The following is a 24200-nucleotide window of genomic DNA, read 5'->3' as shown; positions in this document are numbered from 1 at the left end:
GTATCAAATTAAAATCAAACTATCTATAGAAACAAGCTGTCATGGCAAGCTGTCATAGAGAGAGAGAATTAAAGAAATATTATCCGGTATTCGCGCATTCTTAGGAGTTTTATCTATCCCCCCCTCCGCCAAGATAAACCCCGTGCCTCTTGTGCATCGGAGTAAACTCAAGACAATGATCTAAATAAACAAAAAACTAAAATTCGAGTTTTGTAAAATAATTTTAAAAAAAATTTTCATGTCCAAACAATAAATTTCCCAACTTCTATGTTTATGTAATTTCTTCAATTAGTCAAGCTCCTTATAAGGATACAAAAATTCACAATGTTCGGAAATTTTTATCCATGAAACGCTTGTTGAAAAATTTATTTCTTTTGAAAATCTGCGAAAAATTGCAAATTATGTAAAATGCAGTAGACTTGTCAACTTAAAAACTTAAATAATGCTCGTGCCAAAAAATGATGCCTCTTTTCGCATTTAACATATTTAACATTTTAATCATATTTTCAACTTTCAGTTTAAAATCTACTTCAGTAAAAGTGCCCCCCCCCCCCCGAAATCTCAGCTGTTTACCTGCAGTTAGATTATATTGTTCTAGCGTCCATCTAACGGAACATTTTTAAAATTTAACAAAACAAAGAGACTTTCCATACCAAACTTTACATCAAATCCATGGCGTAGAGATAAAACTCAGCTTTTCAAACTAAAATGACCTCATTAATCCCAAAACTGTGACCAGAAATAATCAAGTTTTAGAGGTAAAACCTTAGACATCTCTATCGTGAACTTTGAATTATTGTTCTTCTTTTTCATCGTTTCTGGTGTCTGGTTTATGGAAAATCAACTTTAGTTCTCGACATCTTAAGCATGTTTATTGTTTATCGTAACTTATTAAATAGTTGTAAGTCAACTAAAAAAATATAAACAGAAAATTCCTTAAAAAAGTCGCACTAAAATATTCTGCCTGGTTTTATGAAGCCACATGTTATTGGCCGGCCACCAGAGAGCATGATCCGACCAGTCCATTGCTATATCTTAAACAATTCAAGGTTTATACAGGGTGCTCTACATCATATTAGATCGTTTATAGCTAGCTCTAAATTGCGAGTTTCGGTTTAACAGAAAATTTTAAAAAATAAAAAAATTCTACAAGGCTAATATAAAAGTTTGTATGCTGAAAATACTAAGTTTTTTTTCGAGTATTATTTGCGTATTTTAGCGTTAACGCTTGGAAATAGTCCAATATGATATGGAATGCTCTGTGTTTAAAAGAATAGCTCTTCTTTATTTTAAGAATTTCATATTAATATAGGGCGGAAGTTACCGTGTATTTTTTTTCTGTATATACCTCTTTAAATGTAAGTTAGAAAACTTATTTCAAAAGCCCAGGAAACAATTTAATAAAAATAAAAGTATATTAGTACCTAATATATCAACAAGTTTGATCATGACACCCCCAACATGGTCTTCTCCATGAACACGCACACTTCTCTCAACCTATAGAAGATAGTAACCTAACTTCAAATATAAATTTTATACAAACCCTAAATTTTGAACTTAGAATCTCAAGATAAGATAAAAGATAAGATATAGTTTATTGCTAAAAATACAAGTTGTAATGTTACAGGCAAAAAATCTGCAACTATTTTTTATATTGTTTACTATATTCATGTAATTATAGCAATTAGGTGAGGATTAGCTATTTGCTGGTTTGAGTATTATCCCCGCCTAATCAATATTAAAACGTTTACAATATGAGTTTTAAGTTTAGTGTTTAACAGAATATGATTAAGCATGTACAAAAATCTACAAAGTGTTATATTCATTTTTTTTCAAGAATAACAAAAGGGTCTATAGCACTTTGAGATGTAGGCGTCGGTCCGTCCTAGAGAGCGATTTTTGGGCCCCCCTCCCCCCCCCTCCTATCAATTTTGTACATGACCATTTATTTTTCAGCAAATTTATTATTATTTATTTTTTGTTATTTGAGGTTAGGTTAGGTTAAGATACTTTCTGGGCCGAGCGCTGCGGCTAGGATGGGCTAGGGGGCCGAGCGCTGCGGCCACGGGTTAGGTTAGTTAAGACACTTTCTTTTGTTATTTTTGTAGAGTAAAAATAAGTAGATGTTAGTTCCACATTTATTGAAAATATATTTCGGTCTGGGTTGACCCTCGTCAGTTCTTGAGATTGTTTCTTCACAAAGATTAAAAAATAAATTTCTCTTTTCTATTTATTGTTACTTCGCAACATAATAAAAAATACCGCGTATAATTAAACAAATATCAAAGACGACAATTTGCTTTATCGTCTTCGTCTAGTTGTTCAAAACAAGTATAAATCAACAAATCAAATTCTCGGATTACTCATTATGAAGAATTATTTGCGGCATTATTGCACAGGATGAAAACTAATTCCCAGAAGAAAACACCTTTAAAATCTCAAAATCTGTCATATTTTGTTTTCTTAAATAATTGATTTAATCCAATAAATTTATAATTATTTTTCAAATATATTTATTCAATGTAGCTATAATAATTTGATATTACAATTTGCATAATCAGAACGTTCTATACGATGAAAATAATCAAATTGATCAAGATTGCAGATAATAATGAATAAGTTTGACTTAGTCACAGCTCAAGATGTCTACAGTTCCAATTACAGGTTTAAATATTGATTCAGTTTTCAAATTCCAGACTTTAATCCTAGAGCAAGATTTCAGGAACCCTCTTACACCTCTTTTTAAACAAATTTAAATGCAATTTTCCACAATTCTTATTATTATTTAATTCAAAGTTATTGAATAGGTAGGCGGCTAGGATGGGCTAGGTGGCCTATCGCTGCGGCCACCGGTTAGGTTAGTTAAGAAACTTTCTGGGCCGAGCGCTGCGGCTAGGATGCATGCATTTAAGATTCATGTCATAAGATCCATGTACAAAATTGATAGGAAGGGATTGGGCCCGGGGGGGGGGGTTGTCCAAAAATCGCTCTCTAGGACGGACCGACGCCTACGTCAGATAACATTTTAAATAAACTTTTTACAGATACCTAAACAATTGAGGTTAACTTATGGCTTAGAGATGTTTCTGAGAGCCAGACAGTCCAATACATGATTAAATTTACAAGAAAATTTTGGAGATTTAATTTTCTTCTTAATTAAAGACTTCAATTCAAATCATATCAGAAGCATGAAAAGCAGTGATTAGAATCAGAATTGAACTTGGGTTATCTGATATTGTCTTTGATAAAATATCAACATTTCACATTGGTATAATTCTATATATCTCTAAAATTCTATTATTTGAGAAAACAACCTGCAAATCCGTTACAAGAATGTTTAGGGCCCAAGTACCATCCATCATGAACAATCGGTGCGATTTATTTATCAATTAAATGCCATCGTTATCTTCCCTGAAACAACTGAAGAATTAAATATGGAAACTTCCAAGATACACTTCTAAGAATTCTTTGGCTCCGTGCTAGTATTCAATTTAGAACATGTGAACATTTATAATTTAATTTTATTTAAATTCGAAACATTTACTGAGGTTTTTTTTAAAAGAAAAAAACATAAGACTGGCTCTCGGCCTGTTCAAGCTGTATGCAGTTAAGAAAAAGAAGCCGTTATTATTTTATTTATCATGATAAATTGATAAAGATAAATTTCTCATTCGGTGATCCGGTGAAGGACCAATCCTCTGTGGAGTAAAAAAAGAAGATGTTAGTTCCACATTTATTGAAAATATATTTCGGTCTGGGTTGACCCTCGTCAGTTCTTGAGATTGTTTCTTCACAAAGATTAATAAAAATCGTTCTCTAGGAAATTACCATGTTATTAATTATTGCGCGCAAATGAGTTCAATTAAAAAATTTTCTCTCTCTAAAGATGTTTCCCAATTACTTTTTTATAAAGATGTGTTATTAAGGGCAGACAATGAATCGTCGACGGACGAAGATGACTCCCAGAGTGAAAATGAGAGTTCAGATGTAAGTTTTTGTATTTTCAGTGTTTATATGCAATTCATGTATCGTTTTATATATTTACTTTTCAAGGGATACATGATAGGTTTTCCAATTTTAAAGGAATCTAATATTAAGACTTAAAATTTGGTGATGGTGATTGACCAAACCTTTGTAGAGTAAAAATAAGTAGATGTTAGCTCCACATTTATTGAAAACATATTTCTGTCTGGGTTGACCCTCGTCAGTTCTAACGATAATAACCGTAAAAATCGATAACAAAAATTTTAAAAATTGTTAAGACTTGTAACTTTTTTCTAAATTATAGCATTGAAATAGATCATTTTAAAAAAGCAAAAAAGTGTTTTGATGACAAAGAGGGGGGGGAGAAGAGTATTTTTTTCCCCAGAATCCAATTGACGAATTGAAATTAAGGATGATGACTTTAAAAATCTCTTATTGGGACAATTACAAAATAGTTTTTTAAGGCAAAGAGGGGCGAGGGGAATATTTTTTCAGGAATTCTTTTGACGAACTGAAATTAAGGATGACTAATTCAAATTTCGGATTGGGAAGATAACAATGCAGTGTCCTGATAGCAAAGAGGGGGGAGGATGATATTTTTTCCAAAATGTTTTTTTTTCGGAATCCAATTGAAGAACTGAAATTAAGGATGACGATTTCAAATCTCGGATTGGGAAGATTGCAACAAGAACCTCAGCACACGGGAAAGTGAGAATAAGCGCATCTCGGGAACCAAGGTAGGATACTTAAGGTACTACAGGGGGGGGGAGTTGTCTCCGAGAAGGATGGTTTTGTTCATCTGTCCTTTTTTTCGACTATGATTGTCCAGTTTCTTAGGCCACGCACCTCTGACCCTTCAGTAAAAGTAAATTCAACTTAAAGTCTGACCGCGTCAACCTTGTTGCACCGGCTAGTCTTATCCATTGAGCTAGGTACAGTACAAACTGAGACCGGAAAGGTTGACCCGGCTCGGAAATTCAAATGTACTACGGCTGCCCGTGAGGCGTGCTACAAAAGGTACAAACACAGGTCGTTTCTATCTACCTACAGTCTACAATGCTCTACAACAGTGAAAGCATAGTTCGACAACATGGTTGCACCTATGGTAGCACGACTATGAGTCTGGACTTGAATGTCCCGTACATTATAGTTGCATCAAATCCTGAAAATTGTTGCTTGTTCAGTAACAAAGGCCGGCCGCTTGAAGAATTACAGTTTTTTAGGAGCGTACGAGAGCATTCGTGTAGGGGGTGGGTCACTTTTTGTGTCCCCCACCTCAAACACCCCTTTTTTGGAAAAATATAGATACCTTTTTTACTATATTAACTATTCGATCATACGCACACTTTCTCATATACACACTTTCTGATATACACACTTTCTCATACACACACTTTCTCATACACACACTTTCTCATACACACACTTTCTCATACTCATTGTAAATTGAACGATTTTTTTGTCATACCATATTTAAGTTATTATACCAAATTCTTAAAATGGAACATTACACACCTCACTTCTCTGAGAATATCTTTTTATCAAGATCTAACATATCCACTTGCTTTTGTAAACTACATAACTGTGCACTGTATGTTTATTATAAAAGAAAAAAAATTAAGAACACTATGGAACCCATAAGATACTAAAACAGTCTCATTATCAATGTGGAATTATCAGGGATGATGATGATGAGGATGGTATGGAGGAGGAAGATGAGTTTGAAGCCGAAATGAAAAAAGAAATGGAAGAAAGAATGCTACAAGCTGAAAAGGTATGTTAATTGATTATCATTAATAAGTGGAAACAATAATTAAAACAAACAAAAGTTATTTTCCACCAAATTGCTTTATGCTTATTCTGTAAAAATAATAATCAATTTGTAATTGTAAACGCGTTCTGTACACAGATACTTGTATTTTAGCAATAAATTTTATCTATCTATCTAATTCAATAGTTTTGGTAGTCTAGATCATTCGTAAAAAATGTTTACATTTCTCATCCTACATTTTTGCGTACATTTAGTTTTTTGCGTATCTTCCCTGCTTAACGCTTATTTCTAAATGTTCAGGATGCATCGATAGCAAACAATTCTATTACCCTGGAGCCAGATCTTCCAGGTAATTGTAAATCTCTGTTTATTCCCAATGTATTGTGGGTCCCTGCATTTTTCTTTGTTTCCTAAAAATCCTAACTTAGTCCCAATTTTATTGTTTTCCCTTGTTTATTTGGAATTCCTTTGTTTTAAAATTTATATTTGTAATTCCTATTTTCTTATTGTTTTTCCGGTAATTTTGATTGGGAATCTAATTGTAAGCGTAATTTCAAGCGACCCTCCAGGAAAAAATAGCAATGCACAGCTGAACACGTTACCCTTAAAAAGCTTGTCTGAGAAAGTATGAATAAGATATCAATATTTAAGATTTTGAAGATAGGTTATTTTCAATTGTAGTTTCTCTGCAAAAGTGACTTGCATATTTGTACTGGAGGAAAACTTAAATGAATTATCAGAATTCAACTCTTTTAAACATAGAAAAACGACATAATCTTGTACATTATTGACCAGAGCTGAACACTGTAGAAGATATCCTTAATCACGATTGCTTAATCTGATTATCCAATGTACACACTTTTGATTTTCTTTTTGTAATCCTCTTTTTGGATATTTCTACTGTTTAATAGTTACGTTTGATAAAAATTACAGATACAATGGACTAATATCCGATTGAGTTAAAGTCAGGTGTTCACAAGCCGGCTTTTAGAGCATTTAAACAAATATCAAGTTAATCATGTTAATATTAAATTATTAAAAAACATATTTTGGGACCATGGTCATTTTGAACGTTAGTCTTAATAAACAATAATCCAAAACTTACGTTCGTTCAATGGATGATTAGTTCAATTGAGGTACCATCAACACCAGAAATCAAAACCGGTTTTTCAGAAGTTAAAGAGTACATCTTAACGTGACACACTGATTGGTTAAATTTTCAACTTATTTCTTGGATATCAAATGCGTTTTAAAATAATCTTGGGTTTAGTAAAACCAGAAGTTCAAGCATTAATGTTGATATCCTTCATTCTAAAGTTTTCAGCTCAGATAAAGGTTTATAAAGGATTAAGAATTGGGCATTGCTATCTTTGCGTGGAGGGTCACTTATAATAACGCTTACAGTCCCTTTAAAGATGTTGAGGATATGGCGGAAGATCCTGGAGGTTCAACCTCATGTTCAGCTCGAGCTTCAGGTTCAGCCACAGATCAGACAAAATCTCAGGTATTGTTGCTAAATCGATATCTTTCTAATAAGTTTACTTCGTTGAAAATGTTTTTTTGTAAGATTCTGTAAAAACTATATTTTGTTTAGGAGAAGTATGACGACATATATTTTGATTCTGATGAGGAGGGAGGGGAGGATGGTGGAGGGGATAAACGGAAGGTTCAAACTAATGAAGATCTTCTCTATGATCCAAATATGGATGACGATGATCAGAACTGGGTGGATGATGTCAGGTGAACTTTGATTTTTTTTTTATGACAAAACCCATAGATTTAATAAACAATGTTCTAGTATTTTTATCTCTGGAATTGGATTTATTTGAGCAATTTCTTGCTCATCAGGGCTGTAAAAATTCACATATTGGTTTCCTGATTTAAAATAAAAATAAAGCTTTTCCATAGCTTTTCATCTCTTGTATATATCTGGTAAAATCTGGTACAGGGTTCCTTCCATAGCAAATTTAGGTCAATTTACCTGACCGAACTGACCTGTCACATTCAGATTTAGAAAGCAGCTGCATATATATGATATACAATATATATATATATATATATTATAATATAGTTATTTATTCATCTGAATTCAAATCTCATGTTCTTTTAGACGATCCTACCAGATTCAAGACAAGAATAAGGACAAGAGTAAGAACCCTAAACCGCTCCCCAACAGGCAGATTTTGTTAATTTCTTTGATTAACGAAACTTAATTGAGTTCATATATATCGACATTTGCGAATTTCTTCATAAACTTAGTCTCTTGGCCTAAAAAAGCAATTGTTTTCTAGAATAAATGAATTGATATCTGAATGCTTTGAAGACTTGAACAGTTAAATGCTTGAATACTTAAATACTTAAATACTTAAATACTTAAATACTTAAATACTTAAATACTTAAATACTTAAATACTTAAATACTTAAATACTTAAATACTTGAATGCTTGAATGCTTGAATGCTTGAATGCTTGAATGCTTGAATGCTAAATACTTAAATACTTAAATACTTAAATACTTAAATACTTAAATACTTAAATACTTAAATACTTAAATACTTAATGCTTGAATGCTTGAATGCTTGAATGCTTGAATGCTTGAATGCTTGAATGCTTGAATGCTTGAATGCTTAAAGCTTAATGCTTAATGCTTAATGCTTAATGCTTAATGCTTAATGCTTGAATGCTTGAATGCTTGAATGCTTGAATGCTTGAATGCTTGAATGCTTGAATGCTTGAATGCTTGAATGCTTGAATGCTTGAATGCTTGAATGCTAAATGCTTAATGCTTAATGCTTGAATGCTTGAAAATGCTTAAATGTGTCAATGTTTGAAAAGTAGACAACATCTGGTGTTGTAAGTGATGCTGTACTAAACTGTCCAGCCTGCTTCACTGTTGTTTGTCTCGACTGCCAAAGACATGAGCTCTACAAAACTCAGTATAGGTATTTAAAAAACAGAATGTTTTAGAATTTAACCTCAGAGTTTAATGATTTATTTTCCCCAATTCTATATGCACAAAATATTTTTAAATGCTTTTAGTCGCCATTTTGTGAAATTAAGCTAGTAATGTCAATTTGACCTGTTGCTAGGTACTTTCTTTAAGGTAATTTTATAAGCGGCAACTTTCAAAGGTTATTTTCCCAAGTGGCAACTTCCCAAATGTGCAAATTTCCCAAGCGGCAACTTCCCAATTGTATCCTAGCCACTCGGCCCTCTATCTCATTCGTTTCTTAGCACTCGGCCCCTATCCCACAATTGTTCCATTATCAGAGCCATGTTTGTGATAAACTGTTCTGTGATAACTGATGAGAAACTAAAGATACCGTTGAAGAAGCAAAAGGGGAAGAAGGGCAGAGTTATAACACACCCAGACCAGGAGTACCATCCTGTAAGGTAGGAAGGTTACCTGTATAAATATGTATTTAACTTTGTTTGTCTGTTGGTTTGTCTGTCTGTTCGTATTCAGTAAACATCATACCGTATTAACAATTTGGGCCCAACCTCTCAAATTCTTCAAAAAATAATTTTTTTATTATTTTTGTAAAATTTAAAAGTGTTATTTCAAATTGCAAGAAGTCGAAAGCCATGCAGAAAAATTTGCTTTACAAAAAGCTTATATTTGTACTAGGAAAAAGGGTACAAAGCGCCATCTCTATATGGCTAGAATTAGATCCCCCTGGCCCTCGCTCTTAATCAACAAACACAATGGAAAATGCATACCTGGCCTTGTAGTCATGACACGTCACTTACTTTATACCTCTGTGGTCTAAATCTGGGACTAAAAATACAAATATCAATTTTCCAACAACAGAAAAGCAAATATTTCCAGTTAATTATTGCTCAGACAACGGTATGTCGGACATGTCATTTCTTTATTGAAGGTTTGTTTTGAATTACGTGAACATTCATTTAACAGCAAGATATTCGAATATAATATAATCGATTAACTCGAAATACGTATTTATTAATACTTACAATATATTTTATTTTAGATGTGATCAGTGTAAGACCGAACTAGCGATGTACGACACTGATGAAGTTTACCATTTCTTTAATGTTGTGGCCAGTCATACCTAGTTTAATCCAGTTCTACCTGAGCTAATCCGTTTAGGTTAATCGGATTAACTTAATTCGGTCAAACATAGACTGGTGCTGGGAGACAGAAGAAGCAGGGTTTTGAATCCTTTTTTTGACAAACCAGTGATATTTATATCGCCATTTTTAAAAAAGTACAAAAGTTTTCAATCAATAATATCAGATCAGTAGATTTTGAACATTTTCTCTTTATGTCAAAGTTATATTGCAATTTTCCAGATTTTCAAAGATCGTCCCTCCCCCCCCCCTCACCTTAAGGGGGCAGGGGGTAATTCTGAAAAAAATACACCCGGCCCTGACATGTCCTAGTGTTAGTGTTTGGTACAGCAGCCACACTTAACTTAACCTAGGATGTCGAAATCTAACATTTTTTGACCTGAACAGATATTGGGGAAATTACCATTCGTGAAAGGGTATTTATGAGACAGTTCACCAGGGTTTACAATTTTCAGGAAATTGGACACCGAGGAGCAAGTTTTGTTGTTCTCTTTAATACGTGTACCCTAAAATTTTTTATTTTCCTCTTGAAATAATTAATTCTTCCCAATTCAGCGAATAAAACCTGTAAAAAATTTGCTGTATATATTACTCGAGGGGAAAAAAGATTTTCAAAACGGCGGGGGGATAAGTTTTGGGAAAATATACACCCCTAATGAAAGTTCACACGGGGAAAATGTTCAGTTCGTTAAACTCATAGCGATGAATCTGTCAGATTAGATTGATTGATTGATTGAAATATGAATTATTTTCAGATAAAATGGCCGACCTTCTGAACAGGGTTGGTCGGTCAGCTTTCAACTATTTAAGGTCAAGTGAAAACCAGATTTAACTGAGCCCGCGATTTAAAAATCCAGGAAAATACGACTAAAGTCTAAGCTTGGGCCTTATTTACTGCTCGAATATTGAGATAAGTTGCAACTGATTTTCCACAGAGTTGAGTTTATGTAATAATGATAATAAAAATCACTGTCAATCCTTTAATCAAAGATTTCCGGCTTGAGTTCCTTTCCGTTTAAGTTCCAATGAATTATCCCAGTTAAGTGCCGAGTGTAAATTCAGGTGTGGGAGTTTAATTTCGTCTTTGGCGCATTTTCATTGTTAAAATTGGCTGATTCCGTGATTTTGTTAGAATAAGACTAAACATTGAGACTATTTCTCCACTAAAATCAACCAAGGTTGGTTTTATTTTCGGGCCTAACTCCGTAAGTTGAGCCGAAGATCTTGCAGCTGTCAATCACGTGACGCAAGATGTCGTTAGAGTTGGGTCTAAGATTGAGCCTTAAACCTGGGTTTAAGGAATTACGACTCAACCCGAAGCTTTTAAATCGCGGGCTCTGAAAACAGTGGAATGACGGAAGTTCCCAGCATAAAAATAGCTCGAATTTTAGTTTTTTGTTTTGTTTTTTTACTTACTGTCTTTTACTTAATGTGAAATGATTTTTCTCAAAATATAATTATTAGTTCTTGTAAAAAGAGTGGTTTGTTATTGAAAAGTACAGTTAATAACAAAAATTAAAACTTTTTTTACAAAATTTAGAAATGATAAGATGGAAATTTTTTTTAGTAATTGAATTCATTTTTATTAGTGGAGAGAGTGGAGGAGTAGATAATGGATTTGTTGGATCTATTGTCGAGGTTGATGGCCTCAGAGTTCAGGTAGACTTAAAGCAATCCTGCCTGGTTAGGCGGGCCATGAAATCACAATTAAATGCTTCGCAGTGACTGTTAGGAATTATATAGATTTTAAAAATATTGATATTTTTCACTTCATGTATGCCGCCATTCACAAAATAATTAAAAGATCAACTCCAACCATAGTCTTACCCATAGCGTTCAGTCACTTAAAATTGTCTTCTTTTCAGAATACAAACAACAAATCTAGCATTTTTTAGTGATTCACATAATTAAAACAATAATTTAAGTTAAAAGTGACTTTTAGGGAAGTAAATAATAAATTTACGAAAAATTTGTAAAATATCTGTTGAATATTCGTCATTTGGAAAATTTAATTTTAGGTTTCGAGTCAGCTGGGTGAGGGCGGATGTGCTGTTATTTACTCCGCCAGGGATTCCGCCTCGGGCAAGGAATATGCACTCAAACGATTTCTAGGAGAGCAATTTTTAAACAATCTATTTTCTACAATTTTATTGTATTTTTCGTTTGAAGAACCAGGGGGTGGGGGGGTTAAATACTTTTTAGAGATCTTGGAGATGAAAAACTGGACTAGAGATTAGGCAATTTTTCATCCTTTGTCCTACTTTTACCTTAAAGTTTATTTATTTTCCCCTGAAAATCATTTATTTTCCTCAAACTATCTAACTTCTGGAGGGAAAAAAATATTTTCAAACGAAGGGGGGGGGGGGTGATTTTATCAATATACGCCCCTGGTAAGAACGGGGTTCACATTGACAACTTTAGGATAATCACCTCTGAATGCTAAATAAAGGTCAGAACTTTTATAATTTAAATCCCGACTCATTTTTCACGAATTATTCACGTTATTGCATTATTAAAGGTTTGTTTGGGGATATCGAGTTTAGACACTGTAATGCTCTATATTGCTTAAAAGTTTGGAACTCAAGGACTAAACCTAATTAATTTGAGCTAAGCCGCTGAACTACTTACCTCCGGCTCAAATTTTGAATCACCCATTCAAAGTTTAAGATTCATGAGAATTTGAGTTGAGGATTCGGAATTGAACAGTGTTAAGTAGTTCAGCGACCTCTCCAATTCATTAGTTTCTCTCCCAGGATAAAGTTTGTTACAAAATCAAATAATAGTAAGAATATTGAATTTGTTATTGAAATCGCTCTATCCGCAGTGTTTGATGAGGCGAGTATTAAGAGTGTTGTTACAGAGATTAAACTATTAAAAGAGTTGAAACCGCATCCAGATATTGGTAAATATCTTAAATATTAATAAAAAATCCTTGTTATATTTGTATTTTGTTTTTATTTTTATAATGTATTGGGAGAACTTCCGCTAAGGGAATATAAGTGTAACTTTCAGTGACCCTCCATGCAAAGAGGGGAAAGTCTGATTTACAACGGTACCCTGAACACCTTTAACATGCAAACAACAACAATAAGAAGCGTTTCAGTAGATACATAGGGATAAGATAATCCTTGTTAGTAGCGTTTCAGTAGATAAATAAGGATAAGATAATCCTTGTTAGTAGCGTTTCAGTAGATAAATAAGGATAAGATAATCCATGTTAGTAGCGTTTCATTAGATAAATAAGGATAAGATAATCCTTGTTAGTAGCGTTTCAGTAGATAAATAAGGATAAGATAATCCTTGTTAGTAGCGTTTCAGTAGATAAATAAGGATAAGATAATCCTTGTTTAGGCCACGATTTAAAGGGTACTGTTGTCAATCGGACACGTCAATTAACACATGGAGCTAGGGTCACTCAAAATAACGCTAATAGTTAAAATTTCGAAAATTCTCGGGAAAACAATTGATTTCTTTATGAACACAGAATTAATTGGAAAGTCTATAAAAATGGAAGAACATTTAAATCTTTTTTTTTTTTGGGTTTCTCTATTTATTTTTACCCCATAAATTTAAATTCTAGTTGATTTTGTGACGGCTGCAAGTATTGAGCATACAGAAGGAAGAAAGATGAAGGAGTTCCTCCTCTTAATGCAACTCTGCCCACGTGGTTAGTGTGAATACTTAGAATAGAACAAATTAAAAATGAGAAAATAAAATAAAATCTTGCAACCTTTCAATCTATCTTTCTATCTATCTTTCTATCTTATCTTATCTATCTATCTGCTAGGAGATCTGGCTAAGCTGTTACAGTGTACTCTTGAGCCGCTGTCCCCTAGGAACGTCTGTCTGACAATGTCAAGTTTGTGCCGAGCTCTGGCTGCTCTTCATAACAGATCCCAGCCAGTCATTCATAGGTGGGATATACAAATACAGGTTCAGGACAGTACATAGGTGGGATATACAAATACAGGTTTAGGACAGTACATTGGTGTGATATACAAATACAGGTTTAGGACAGTACATAGGTGGGATATACAAATACAGGTTTAGGACAGTACATAGGTGGGATATACAAATACAGGTTTAGGACAGTACATAGGTGGGATATACAAATACAGGTTCAGGATAGTACATAGGTGGGATATACAAATACAGGTTCAGGACAGTATTGGATTTAAAAAAGCGTTACCGTTATTTTTTAGACTTATCTCATGTTTATAAGGAAAAAAATAATTTTTGGCCAGGGATGTTTATTTTTGAAAATAATTTTTTTCCCCAGATGTTATTAAGTTTTTTTTATGTTTTTTTTTCACTGATTTTGGGTAAATAAAAGAATTTTATTTGGAAAAAGATGATTTTTAGGGTTAAAACTATCAAGCTTTCAAAGAAAAACTGGTCTTTTAATGTCCACTTTTTCATCTTACTCCACCAAATCATTAAAAAAACACCCCCGGGGGGTGGGGGAGTATCTAAGAAATCTTCACCTTTATTTTGCTAAACTTTTATATTTTAGGGATATTAAGCTTGAGAATCTACTGATAGATGCTAATCAAGAGATTAAACTTTGTGATCTTGGCAGCTGTACAACTATAGTACATAATCCTACACAGGTATCTTGGCAGCTGTACAACTGCAGTACATAATCCTACACAGGTATCTTGGCAGCTGTACAACTACAGTACATAATCCCAAACCTTGGTATCTTTGCAGCTTTACAACTACAGTACATAATCCTACACAGGTATCTTGGCAGCTGTACAACTACAGTACATAATCCCAAACCTGGGTATCTTTGCAGCTTTACAACAACAATACATAATCATACACAGGTATCTTGGCAGCTGTACAACTACAGTACATAATCCAAAACCTTGGTATCTTTGCAGCTTTACGACTACAGTACATAATCCTACACAGGTATCATGGCAGCTGTACAGTGTAAAACTACAGTACATAACCCTACACAGGTATCATGGCAGCAGCACAATTTAAGTGCATGATCCTACACATGTATTTTGGCAGCTGTACAACTACAGTACATAATCCTACACAGGTACCTTGGCAGCTGTACAACTGCAGTACATAATCCTACACAGGTATCTTGGCAGCTGTACAACTGCAGTACATAATCCTACACAGGTATCTTGGCAGCTGTACAATTAAAGTACATAATCCTCTGCAAGTATCTTGGTAGCTGTACAACTTCAGTACATAATCCTACACAGGCAGCAGCTTCCAAAAAAAGCGTAAAATAAAATTTACAAAGTTTTGTAAAAAAAAAAAAAAATTGTACTTTGTACAGGACTGGAATGCTAACCAAAGAAACATACTTGAGGATGAGTTGGCTAAGTACAGTACACCTATGTACAGAGCACCAGAGATGTTAGGTAAAAATTATTAATATCAATGTCCTTGTTCTTGTCATTGTCATTGTCACTATGTCATTGTCACTTTGTCATTGTCATTATGTCATTGTCATTATGTCATTTTCACTATGTCATTGTCATTATGTCATTGTCAGTGTCATTGTCACTATGTCATTGTCACTATGTCATTGTCACTATGTCATTGTCACCATGTCATTGTCACTATGTCATTGTCATTATGTCATTTTCACTATGTCATTGTCACTATGTCATTGTCACTATGTCATTGTCACTATGTCATTGCTATGTCATTGCCACTATGTCATTGTCACTATGTCATTGTCACTATGTCATTGTTACTATGTCATTGTCACTATGTCATTGTCACTATGTCATTGTCATTATGTGATTTTCACCATGTCATTGTCACTATGTCATTGTCACTATGTCATTGGCAATGGCATTGGCATCATAATTGTCAGTGGCTGTGGGATTGGCATTGGCAGTGGCAGTGGCAGTGGCAGTGGCGTATTCAATATATAATTAATGTATTGATAAATATGTATTTATCTAGACACCTGGTCTAACTACCCTGTAAACCAAAGTGTAGATATCTGGGCAGCTGGATGTGTTCTATTCTGTATATGTTACAACAAACATCCTTTCGAGGTTAGTAACACGCAGGGATTAACGGAGTGTGGGAGTGCATTCATAACAGTTTGTAATCCCCGCGTCACAGGTTTGCTTTAAACAGATTGTTGTGATTGCACTCCCGCCCTTGCCCCTCCTCCATGCGATAGATACCTCCTCTGGCTCATGGACAGCGATTTAAAATGGTTTGGTGGTTGGGTGCATGGATTTGTGGCCCCGATTTAATTCATCAAGAGTTGAGATGCAAACCTTAGTTATAACCTAATTGTGCTCATTTTACCTATTGGAGTCCAGGCAAGTTTGCTACAAACATAAGAGTGAGCATAAACTCTTTCTTCGGCTCACCTCAAATAGCACTGATTATATCACGGATGATTTATAAACCTGGAGAAAGAGAAATAAAGCAGGTTAGAAGGACGCAACTAACCCATCGTGTTCTGAAAGACAAGACAAAAACTTTAAACGGAAGTGGCTAGACTTTTTAGCATTTAAACATAGTAAAAGTATCGGCTAGACTTTTAAGCATTTATAAAACTTATTTACAGTCTTTAAAATAATTTGCCCTCCTTCTTTCAATCATAAAATCATACTCAAATTCAAGATAAAAATATGCCTTTAAAATGTTTTTTACATTAAACTTTATGATTACATAATTTATTTTAGACATTAAGAGTAATTGTAGATTTGATGTATTTGTAGAGATTTGTAGGATAAGTAGATTGAAGATAGAATTTCTCTGTAGGATAAGCTGGAGAGCATCTCCAGTATGAACACCCTGAACACACCATAGATAGAGATTCTCAGATCTTACACTATCCTCCTGTATCTGTCTTAAGGAGGTGGGAGAAAAGTGGAGGTTACTAGCATTGCTTAAAAGAAATCCTAAGCATTAAGGAGTGGGAGGTCACCCTGAGAGTCTGATTAGATTTGATTTAGCAAAGGGGCTAAAATCGTCGACAGTGCTGAAAATTTAGTATTTTCTAACATTCAAACTTAATTCCAAAAAACGTTTAACAACGGCAAGGCTTTTAAGTCTTTTTGAGTATATTTGAACTATAGACCCTTCCTTTTGGACTTTTGCATTTTATGCCTTTTTTAAATTAATCAATCAAACGCAAATATAGTTATCAAACTAGTATCCCTAGTACTAGTAGTTTTGTTATCGCCTATAGTTAGAAACTGTGATTTTTTAAAATCACGTGTTCTTAAGCTGTTATATTTTTCCCAGGATTCGAACAAGCTTGCTATAGTAAATGGGAACTACAAAATCCCGGCCAATGATTCAAGGTAATTTTTTAAGTAAAACCATTTTGCCAGTTTCATGCGTCAGTTCATCTCCCTTCGTGTTATGCATTGTTGAAAAGTGACACTTGTCGATGTTTATCAATGTATTTTGTTGGAAAAACACATCAAAATTTATCTTTATCCTAAATATTGATTATTTAATAATTTAAAAGGAAGACGACATTCCAGAGGAAATAACTTTTTTTGCGTTTCCCCTTTAAAATACATTTCAGGACTAAAACTTTTTAATGTTTCAACATTGCTTTTAGTGTCAAACATTGTTCGATGAAATTTTTAAAATGAACCCACGCAGGACATAGATTTTAAGATTTTTCAATTTCTAAGTATTACAGAAATAGAAATTAATAGATCAATTTACAACATTTAACATTTTTCAACCTATTTTAACCATAGATAATGGCCATAATTTCAGTCAAGTTACAGTAAGAACTAAAAAACTCTGAAATAGCAAGACGACTTTAAGAATCAAGTTATGACTTTAAATACTCCAACGAACATGATATATATCAATTGGTCAGTTAAACAGAACCATTTCACTTAATAAGTGATTTAATAAGTTACTAAAAAAGCTATTTGCTTTGTAACAACATCAAATACACTTGATTATTGCTTTTATGTTGTCTTCCTTTTCCATAGTTTTCTGGTTCTCTCTGTAATAAACCTCATATTATTTCTTCTGCAGAGTTTAGTCCAGCAATGGTTTCAAGCAAAGGTGGTTGGTCTTAAGTTTAATATTTATTATCTACTACTGTCTAGGTATACGATGTACAACAATCTGATTAAATCAATGCTTACTCTGGATCCTAGAAACAGACCTACAGCTACTCAGGTTATCTATATATAAAGTTGTAATTTCTGTTTGTGTTTTGTTTGTTTGTCCGATCATAACTCTGGAACCCCTGTACGGATTTGCCTAACATTTTGATTGGGAAAATCGGTTGAGCCACGGGGATGTTCTAATTTTGATTTTGAGATTCTAAGTTTAGTGGGTCGACTTTTATACCCTAGGCAACCCTAGGTTCCTAATCTAGTTAATTATTTAATCAAAAGAATTGATTTGTGCTCTCATGCTTTGATTTGATTCTAAAAACCTTAAGTCAGATCTTTTGTGTTGTGAATTCGGGATCAAAGATTGATCTACAATTACATCTTAAACAAGCCTACGGGTTACTTTAACTTGTCAAGCAAACAAAGGATCAATCATTTATCCTTAAACTTTAAAGTATCCACTTTAGATATCGAGATCAAGCGATCAAAAAATAATATTGAACACAAAAGTTAAATTTTTTGTCATAAACCTAAACCAGAAACCTTAATCATAATTCATAGATCACTCCTGTATGCCAAGTCCATTAGCGCCTGATCCAATCAAGGTTCAGTCTTGTGATTGTTGTCTATTTTGAACCAACAGAAATTGCATAGCGGTAACCTTTCTATCTATCTCATTATTCAATTGGAGATATGAATCCTTTAATCGGCGCTATAACAGTAAATGGAATTATTTACTTCTACTGAAACTATAGTGAGATTGCAAGTACAACTTTATTCATGGGCCTTAATTATTTAAATATATGATAAATTGATTGGTTTGTTCGTTACTTATTATCCAATAGTTCCGCCAATACGACTATAAGTGAATATCTTAGGTTAACGCATTTATATAGTCGGTCAGAAATCCTTTCAGTAATAAAAACCGGAAATCCGTGAAATATTTCTCGTTTTTTATTTAAACTTTAAATTATTATTATAATGAGAATCAATCGTCCTGTATAGATTATATAACCATTTATATCAAAGGTCCTTGAAGAGATTTCCGCCATTGCTGAAACCCATGGGTTCCCTACCAGGGGCTCTCTTGACCTTCCCAGACAGGTTGTGGTGCCTCCTACCCATACCCCTTTATCCGGCCACACCCCTTTATCCGCTCCAGCCACACCTTCCTCTCATCCTACCACACCAGAGGATCCAGGATACAGGTAAAATGCATTCTTCAATTTTACAAAGTCTTCTTTAAATCCTTTTTAATAAAGTGTGAACCCTCCCATTGATTTCAATAATTTAGACTGGGAGTTGGGAGCATGGCCGGGTTGCGGGGAGCAGCAGGAGTAGCAGGAGCAGCAAATATAACAGCTCTGAAGGGAGCTGCTGGGAGTATATTCAGTAGACTGAAGGATACAACAAAACATGTTGTAGCTTCTGTCCAACAAACCATCAGTCCAAGAGAACTAGGTAGATTATTCAACCCCGTCCTTTCATAGTTCTAGACGGCTCCATGACAAACTCCTGAAAGACAAACTCCTGATTATTCAAATTACTAAAGATTGAGAATTTTTTCTAGGATATTTGCGGTTTTTTTCTCCTAAAGTTTATGAATTTTATCATATTTCATTCAGAGAAAAATTTCATAATTTCAGGAGTTTGTCTTTCAGGAGTTTGTATTTTCAGGAGTTTGTCTTGTCAGGAGTTTGTCTTTCAGGAGTTTGTCTTTCCGGAGTTTGTCTTTCAGGAGTTTGTCTTTCAGGAGTTTGTCTTTCAGGAGTTTGTCATGACACCGTTCTAGACCCCCCCCCTCCCCTTAAGGGCGGATATAAGAATTTCTGGTAGAGGGGGGATTTCCGTTTCAAATAGGTTTCGTAAAGGCCTTTCGGAACCTTTACTGAAGCTGCTTAGAATGATAAACCAGTTTTTAATTGTTTTAGCTCTCTTAAAGGGACTGTAAGCGTTATTTCAAGTTACTCTCCATGCAAGGATGGCAATTGGCAATGTCCGATTTATTTTGAAAATTGATAAATTTTGATTGTGGTTTCTCGACAAAAGTGTCTTTGCATTTATACTGTAGGAGTTATCAGAATTAAACACTTTTAAACCTATTACAACATCATATCAACAATATAGCAGGCATTGGTATCTTTGCATGAAGGGTCACTTGAAATTTCTTTGGTGTAGAATTTTGCGAGTCCATCTTTTTAAACACGTGTCCTTATGCCTTTTAAACACGTGTCCATATGCTTTTTAAACACGTGTCCATATGGTTTTGAAACACGTGTCCATATGCTTTTGAAACACATGTCTATGTGCTTTTTGGGATAATGAAAAAAGCATCCTGGAAGGCTGAAGGTGCCACGTCAGGAAAATATTAAACGAAAATGGTGCGGTACAAACCAGATGTCACTTTCAACAGAAACCATTTTAGAATCTTCAAAGATTTATTTAAACACTCATGCTTTTCTAATTGCGGAATTACGCAGTACAATATAAGAATTGACCATGATCAGGCCTTACCAAAACATGACCTTAAAAAAATACAATTTTTAATCCAATATAAAAATCAAACCTATATAATATTATTATATTTTGATAGAAAAGCGTTTTTCTTTTACTTACGTTTTATCCGGTAGCGATCTTTGAGTGTAGCGTTTTACGAGTTTTTTTTATCGTTTTTCTAGTATGACCCTCGAAATTACGCACAGTCCCTTTTATAGATTTAGGAAAGGTACCGGAAGTTCAGAAATCTCAGTTCTATTCCATTTAATATCACAAATTGTCTTATTTTCTGATCGAGAGTGAATCGTTTATGGTACACATGGCTTAAGGGATTCTTCTTCTTAGATTTTCACTGTATTACCTCCCGTGTTGCAGCAATGGCATTTCCAGTAGAGGGTATTGAATCAACATATAGGTAAGTTTTCCAATATTTCCAGTAAAGGGTATTGAATCAACATATAGTTAAGTTTTTCAATATTTCCAGTAGAGGGTATTGAATCAACATATAGGTAAGTTTTTCATAGAGACTAAAAAGTCGGAAGTCTTGTGAGCGGTAATCATTGATAGATGATGTGGGGAAAGGATAAAAAGTATCCTTGAGTGTTTGTGATGAAGTTTTGCCTTTTATCTGAAGTTTTCTATCCCAAGACTTTCTTTCAACCTGTTAAAATGGATTTAAACTATTTCCTTCCAATCAAAATGTTTTTAGGTCTGTGCGGCTCTGTGGAATTTTCGACTGTTAAAAACTTTTTAAATTGTTTTCAACTCTTTCTAACCAAAATTGTCTACCATAGGTTTCTGCCGCTCTGAATATTTAGAAACTGAGTTTACCTTTTGAATGGAAATCAGTTCAATTTTATTTACGGTTTATAGTAATGATTGCAAATGCGCTCTGTGTTCAAAGAATGAGTTTAACCTGTAAAAATGGCCAATCAAAAGTTTCCAGCTCTACTTTATGACGCTTTCTGGACTCGCACATCGAGTTTTACTATTTTGAATGGATTAAAATATTCTCCATCAAAAGTATTTAACTCTGACTTTTGATGCCTGTTTGTTCAGAGACTAAGTTTAGAATGGATTTAACCGAACTCTAATCATTTAAAAGTATTTAGCTTAGTTTTTACCGCTCTGTTTATTCAGAAACTGGGTAAATCTCTAGAATGGAACAGATTTTTTTGAAAGTCAAACGCCTTTTTTCAGTCTAAACTACACAACAAAGTTTAATGGATTTTTTCTCAAAATGGGCTCGACAGGGATTTCTAAAATCTACATGCTAGGTTTAGACAAAGCCTACTTTCAGAATCTGAAAAATCCTTAGTTGTCTCTGTTTATAAAACCTACTTCATAGCTGAGGTGAACGTGATAGAAGATGTAAAGAATATGATGGAAACAGCACACTGTGGTCACTATACTGTTTATAATCTTGTTTATTCAGGAATCATATAGAAGATGTAAAGAAAATTATGGAAACAGCACACAGTGGTCACTATACTGTTAATAATCTTGTTTATTCAGGAATCATATAACAGATGTAAAGAATATGATGGAAACAGCACACAGTGGTCACTATACTGTTTATAATCTTGTTTATTTAGGAATCATATAGAAGATGTAAAGAATATGATGGAAACAGCACACAGTGGTCACTATACTGTTTATAATCTTGCAGAAAGAACGTATCCAGGAACCAGGTACAAACATTATACAGTAGGAACCCTTTAATTTAATATACTAGGAACCTTTAAATTTAGTATATTGTTTACACTTTAATTTAGTATACTAGGAACCTTTTAATTTAGTATATTGTTTACACTTTAATTTAGTATACTAGGAACCTTTTAATTTAGTATATTGTTTACACTTTAATTTAATATACTAGGAACCTTTTAATTTAGTATATTGTTTACACTTTAATTTAGTATACTAGGAACCTTTTAATTTAGTATATTGTTTACACTTTAATTTAGTATACTAGGAACCTTTTAATTTAGTATATTGTTTACACTTTAATTTAATATACTAGGAACCTTTTAATTTAGTATATTGTTTACAATTTATTTAGTTTACAAGGAACCTTTTAATTTAGTATATTGTTCACACTTTAATTTAGTATACTAGGAACCTTTTAATTTAGTATACCGTTTACACTTTAATTTAGTATACTAGGAACCTTTTAATTTAGTATACCGTTTACACTTTAATTTAATATACTAGGAACCTTTTAATTTAGTATATCGTTTACACTTTAATTTAGTATACTAGGAACCTTTTAATTTAGTATACTGTTTACAATTTATTTAGTATACTAGGAACCTTTTAATTTAGTATATTGTTTACACTTTAATTTAGTATACTAGGAACCTTTTAATTTAGTATACTGTTTACAATTTATTTAGTTTACAAGGAACCTTTTAATTTAGTATATCGGGAACCCTTTGACATATTAAGCCTATGCAGTGTGCACATTTATTCATCATGCAAAAACTAAATCTACCTGATGAGAAAATTAATCATTAGTTTTTCAAGTTTCAGTAAAATTTTTGCAAAAGAAAGTTTACCAAAATCATAAAGAGGAGGAAAATTTGTTTAAAGAGTTTTTTAAAAATTTTAAGGAAAGTTTTAGTGAAGAAGTGAGAATGATGAGCTGGTAGTTTGGAAATAATAATGAAAAGTTCGAACATTTTTTTTAAGGTATCCAACAGGAAGCTTAGTAAACTATTCCTGGCCGGCCGGTTCTGTTCCTGCTCTAGATTATCTTATAGACATTCTCTCCAACATTCTAGAATATTTAGCAAGGTAATATTCCTCTAGATTCTCCAACATTCTAGATTATTTTAAAAAATTGTATAAAAAACGATTGCTGATCGTTTTCGAAAACGATCGTTATTCATTTTCTAAAAGTTCAAAACGAGTGGGTCTTTTAAAAACGATCGAAAAACGGAAAAAACGCGTGTTTTCAAAAACGATTTACAACCCGAATTGTGACAATAAATATATTTATAAATTATGTTCAAAACAAATTTTTAGCCTTTAATATTTCTATTTTTTATTATTTCTTGATTTATTCTAAGGACTCTTGGCTTATGACAGGAGATTTAATCTTTCTGTTGCTTCAATCCTAAATTATTTAGAGATGGATAAAATGTTTATTTTTTTCTAATTGACTTGAATTTAAAACTCCAAGCAATCTAAAAGTATTCAAGAATTCAAGAAATGATTTTTTTTATATGATATAAACCTAAAATTATTTAGGCGTACAAGAAATATTTTTGATGGGATTTTAATCTAAAATTATTTAAGGGTACAAGAAACATTTTAAAATATTTTATTTTATACTTTTTAATTTCATTTTTAAACGGTGCAAGCGGCTTGAATTAGTAAATTCATTTCTAGTCAGGGGGGTGAATAGTAAGACGTTTTACTAGCCTGATTTGATTTGAATCTAACATTAATTAGCGATACAAGAAATGTTTTTATTTTATTTGAATTAAAAATTGTTTAGGGACGCCAGAAATGTTGTTGTGGTTCATTGTTTGGATGGGAAATCATCAACAGCTTTAGGTAACAACAACAACTTCTTTTGAACGTATCATTATCATCAATAAACATGTTTTTATTACTTATCTTCTGATGATAAGTAATCTTCGACCATGAATATTATTTATATACAAGGTGTCTCTGAATCAAGTGTGTTTAGGGTTTTTAGCACCATTATTTTGTGTTAAAAAGTGCTTCTAGTTGGTACAATATCCCACCATGGGGGGGGG

General features: G+C 33.3%; 4 protein-coding genes across 6 annotated transcripts in view; 3 read left to right on the top strand and 1 right to left on the bottom strand.

Moving 5' to 3' along the window:
- Window positions 1-7: 7 nt before the first annotated feature.
- LOC111712845 (fermitin family homolog 2) lies at window positions 8-3433 on the bottom strand. The gene is made up of 5 exons (XM_023487589.1): window positions 3315-3433; window positions 1425-1497; window positions 965-1034; window positions 574-605; window positions 8-180 (listed from the first exon to the last, which is right to left on the bottom strand). The coding sequence occupies exons 1-5, from the start codon at window positions 3360-3362 to the stop codon at window positions 110-112; spliced, it is 294 nt and encodes a 97-aa protein (XP_023343357.1). The 5' UTR covers window positions 3363-3433; the 3' UTR covers window positions 8-109.
- LOC111712843 (E2F-associated phosphoprotein) lies at window positions 2579-10022 on the top strand. Its single transcript, XM_023487585.1, has 11 exons — window positions 2579-2664; window positions 3927-3987; window positions 4633-4721; window positions 5665-5758; window positions 6056-6104; window positions 7171-7259; window positions 7350-7495; window positions 7866-7931; window positions 8614-8697; window positions 9026-9148; window positions 9748-10022. The coding sequence occupies exons 1-11, from the start codon at window positions 2612-2614 to the stop codon at window positions 9830-9832; spliced, it is 939 nt and encodes a 312-aa protein (XP_023343353.1). The 5' UTR covers window positions 2579-2611; the 3' UTR covers window positions 9833-10022.
- Window positions 10023-10553: 531 nt separating this feature from the next.
- LOC111712842 (cyclin-G-associated kinase) overlaps window positions 10554-24200 on the top strand; it is a 24964-nt gene continuing 11317 nt past the window's right edge. Inside the window, exons 1-17 of the mRNA XM_023487583.1 lie at window positions 10554-10657; window positions 11437-11506; window positions 11866-11959; window positions 12672-12749; window positions 13428-13514; window positions 13635-13761; window positions 14361-14457; window positions 15150-15234; window positions 15788-15882; window positions 17093-17151; window positions 17926-17998; window positions 18967-19145; window positions 19232-19398; window positions 20779-20848; window positions 22029-22124; window positions 23125-23229; window positions 23936-23994. Of these exons, the coding sequence (XP_023343351.1) occupies window positions 10608-10657; window positions 11437-11506; window positions 11866-11959; window positions 12672-12749; window positions 13428-13514; window positions 13635-13761; window positions 14361-14457; window positions 15150-15234; window positions 15788-15882; window positions 17093-17151; window positions 17926-17998; window positions 18967-19145; window positions 19232-19398; window positions 20779-20848; window positions 22029-22124; window positions 23125-23229; window positions 23936-23994 (1591 nt within the window). The 5' untranslated portion in view covers window positions 10554-10607. The remainder of the gene's footprint in view (window positions 10658-11436; window positions 11507-11865; window positions 11960-12671; window positions 12750-13427; window positions 13515-13634; window positions 13762-14360; window positions 14458-15149; window positions 15235-15787; window positions 15883-17092; window positions 17152-17925; window positions 17999-18966; window positions 19146-19231; window positions 19399-20778; window positions 20849-22028; window positions 22125-23124; window positions 23230-23935; window positions 23995-24200) is intronic.
- The window catches only part of LOC111712844 (GTP-binding protein Rheb), a 25243-nt gene continuing 24856 nt past the window's right edge, over window positions 23814-24200 (top strand). For 2 of the 3 annotated variants that reach the window (XM_023487586.1, XM_023487588.1), the window contains exon 1: window positions 23821-23825. The gene's annotated coding sequence lies outside the window, so the exon portion shown is untranslated. Of the gene's footprint in view, window positions 23826-24200 lie in introns of all 3 variants that reach the window. The other variant, XM_023487587.1, reaches the window with a different exon arrangement.

The sequence above is a fragment of the Eurytemora carolleeae genome, unplaced genomic scaffold (genome assembly GCF_000591075.1).
Source record: "Eurytemora carolleeae unplaced genomic scaffold, Eaff_2.0 scaffold1324, whole genome shotgun sequence".
Taxonomy (NCBI): Eukaryota; Metazoa; Arthropoda; class Copepoda; order Calanoida; family Temoridae; genus Eurytemora; species Eurytemora carolleeae.
Note: the sequence above shows the minus strand (reverse complement) of the source record. Positions and strands in the feature narration are given on the sequence as shown.

Coding starts and splice junctions, on each gene's coding strand:
- LOC111712843 (XM_023487585.1), top strand. CDS start 2,612: ATGAATAAGTTTGACTTAGTCACAGCTCAAGATGTCTACAGTTCCAAT. Junction 8,698..9,025: donor CTCTACAAAACTCAGTATAG/GTATTTAAAAAA, acceptor TTCCATTATCAG/AGCCATGTTTGTGATAAACT. Junction 9,149..9,747: donor CAGGAGTACCATCCTGTAAG/GTAGGAAGGTTA, acceptor ATTTTATTTTAG/ATGTGATCAGTGTAAGACCG.
- LOC111712845 (XM_023487589.1), bottom strand. CDS start 3,362: ATGATGGATGGTACTTGGGCCCTAAACATTCTTGTAACGGATTTGCAG. Junction 1,035..1,424: donor CAAACTTGTTGATATATTAG/GTACTAATATAC, acceptor GAATTGTTTAAG/ATATAGCAATGGACTGGTCG. Junction 181..573: donor ACAATATAATCTAACTGCAG/GTAAACAGCTGA, acceptor TTGTTTATTTAG/ATCATTGTCTTGAGTTTACT.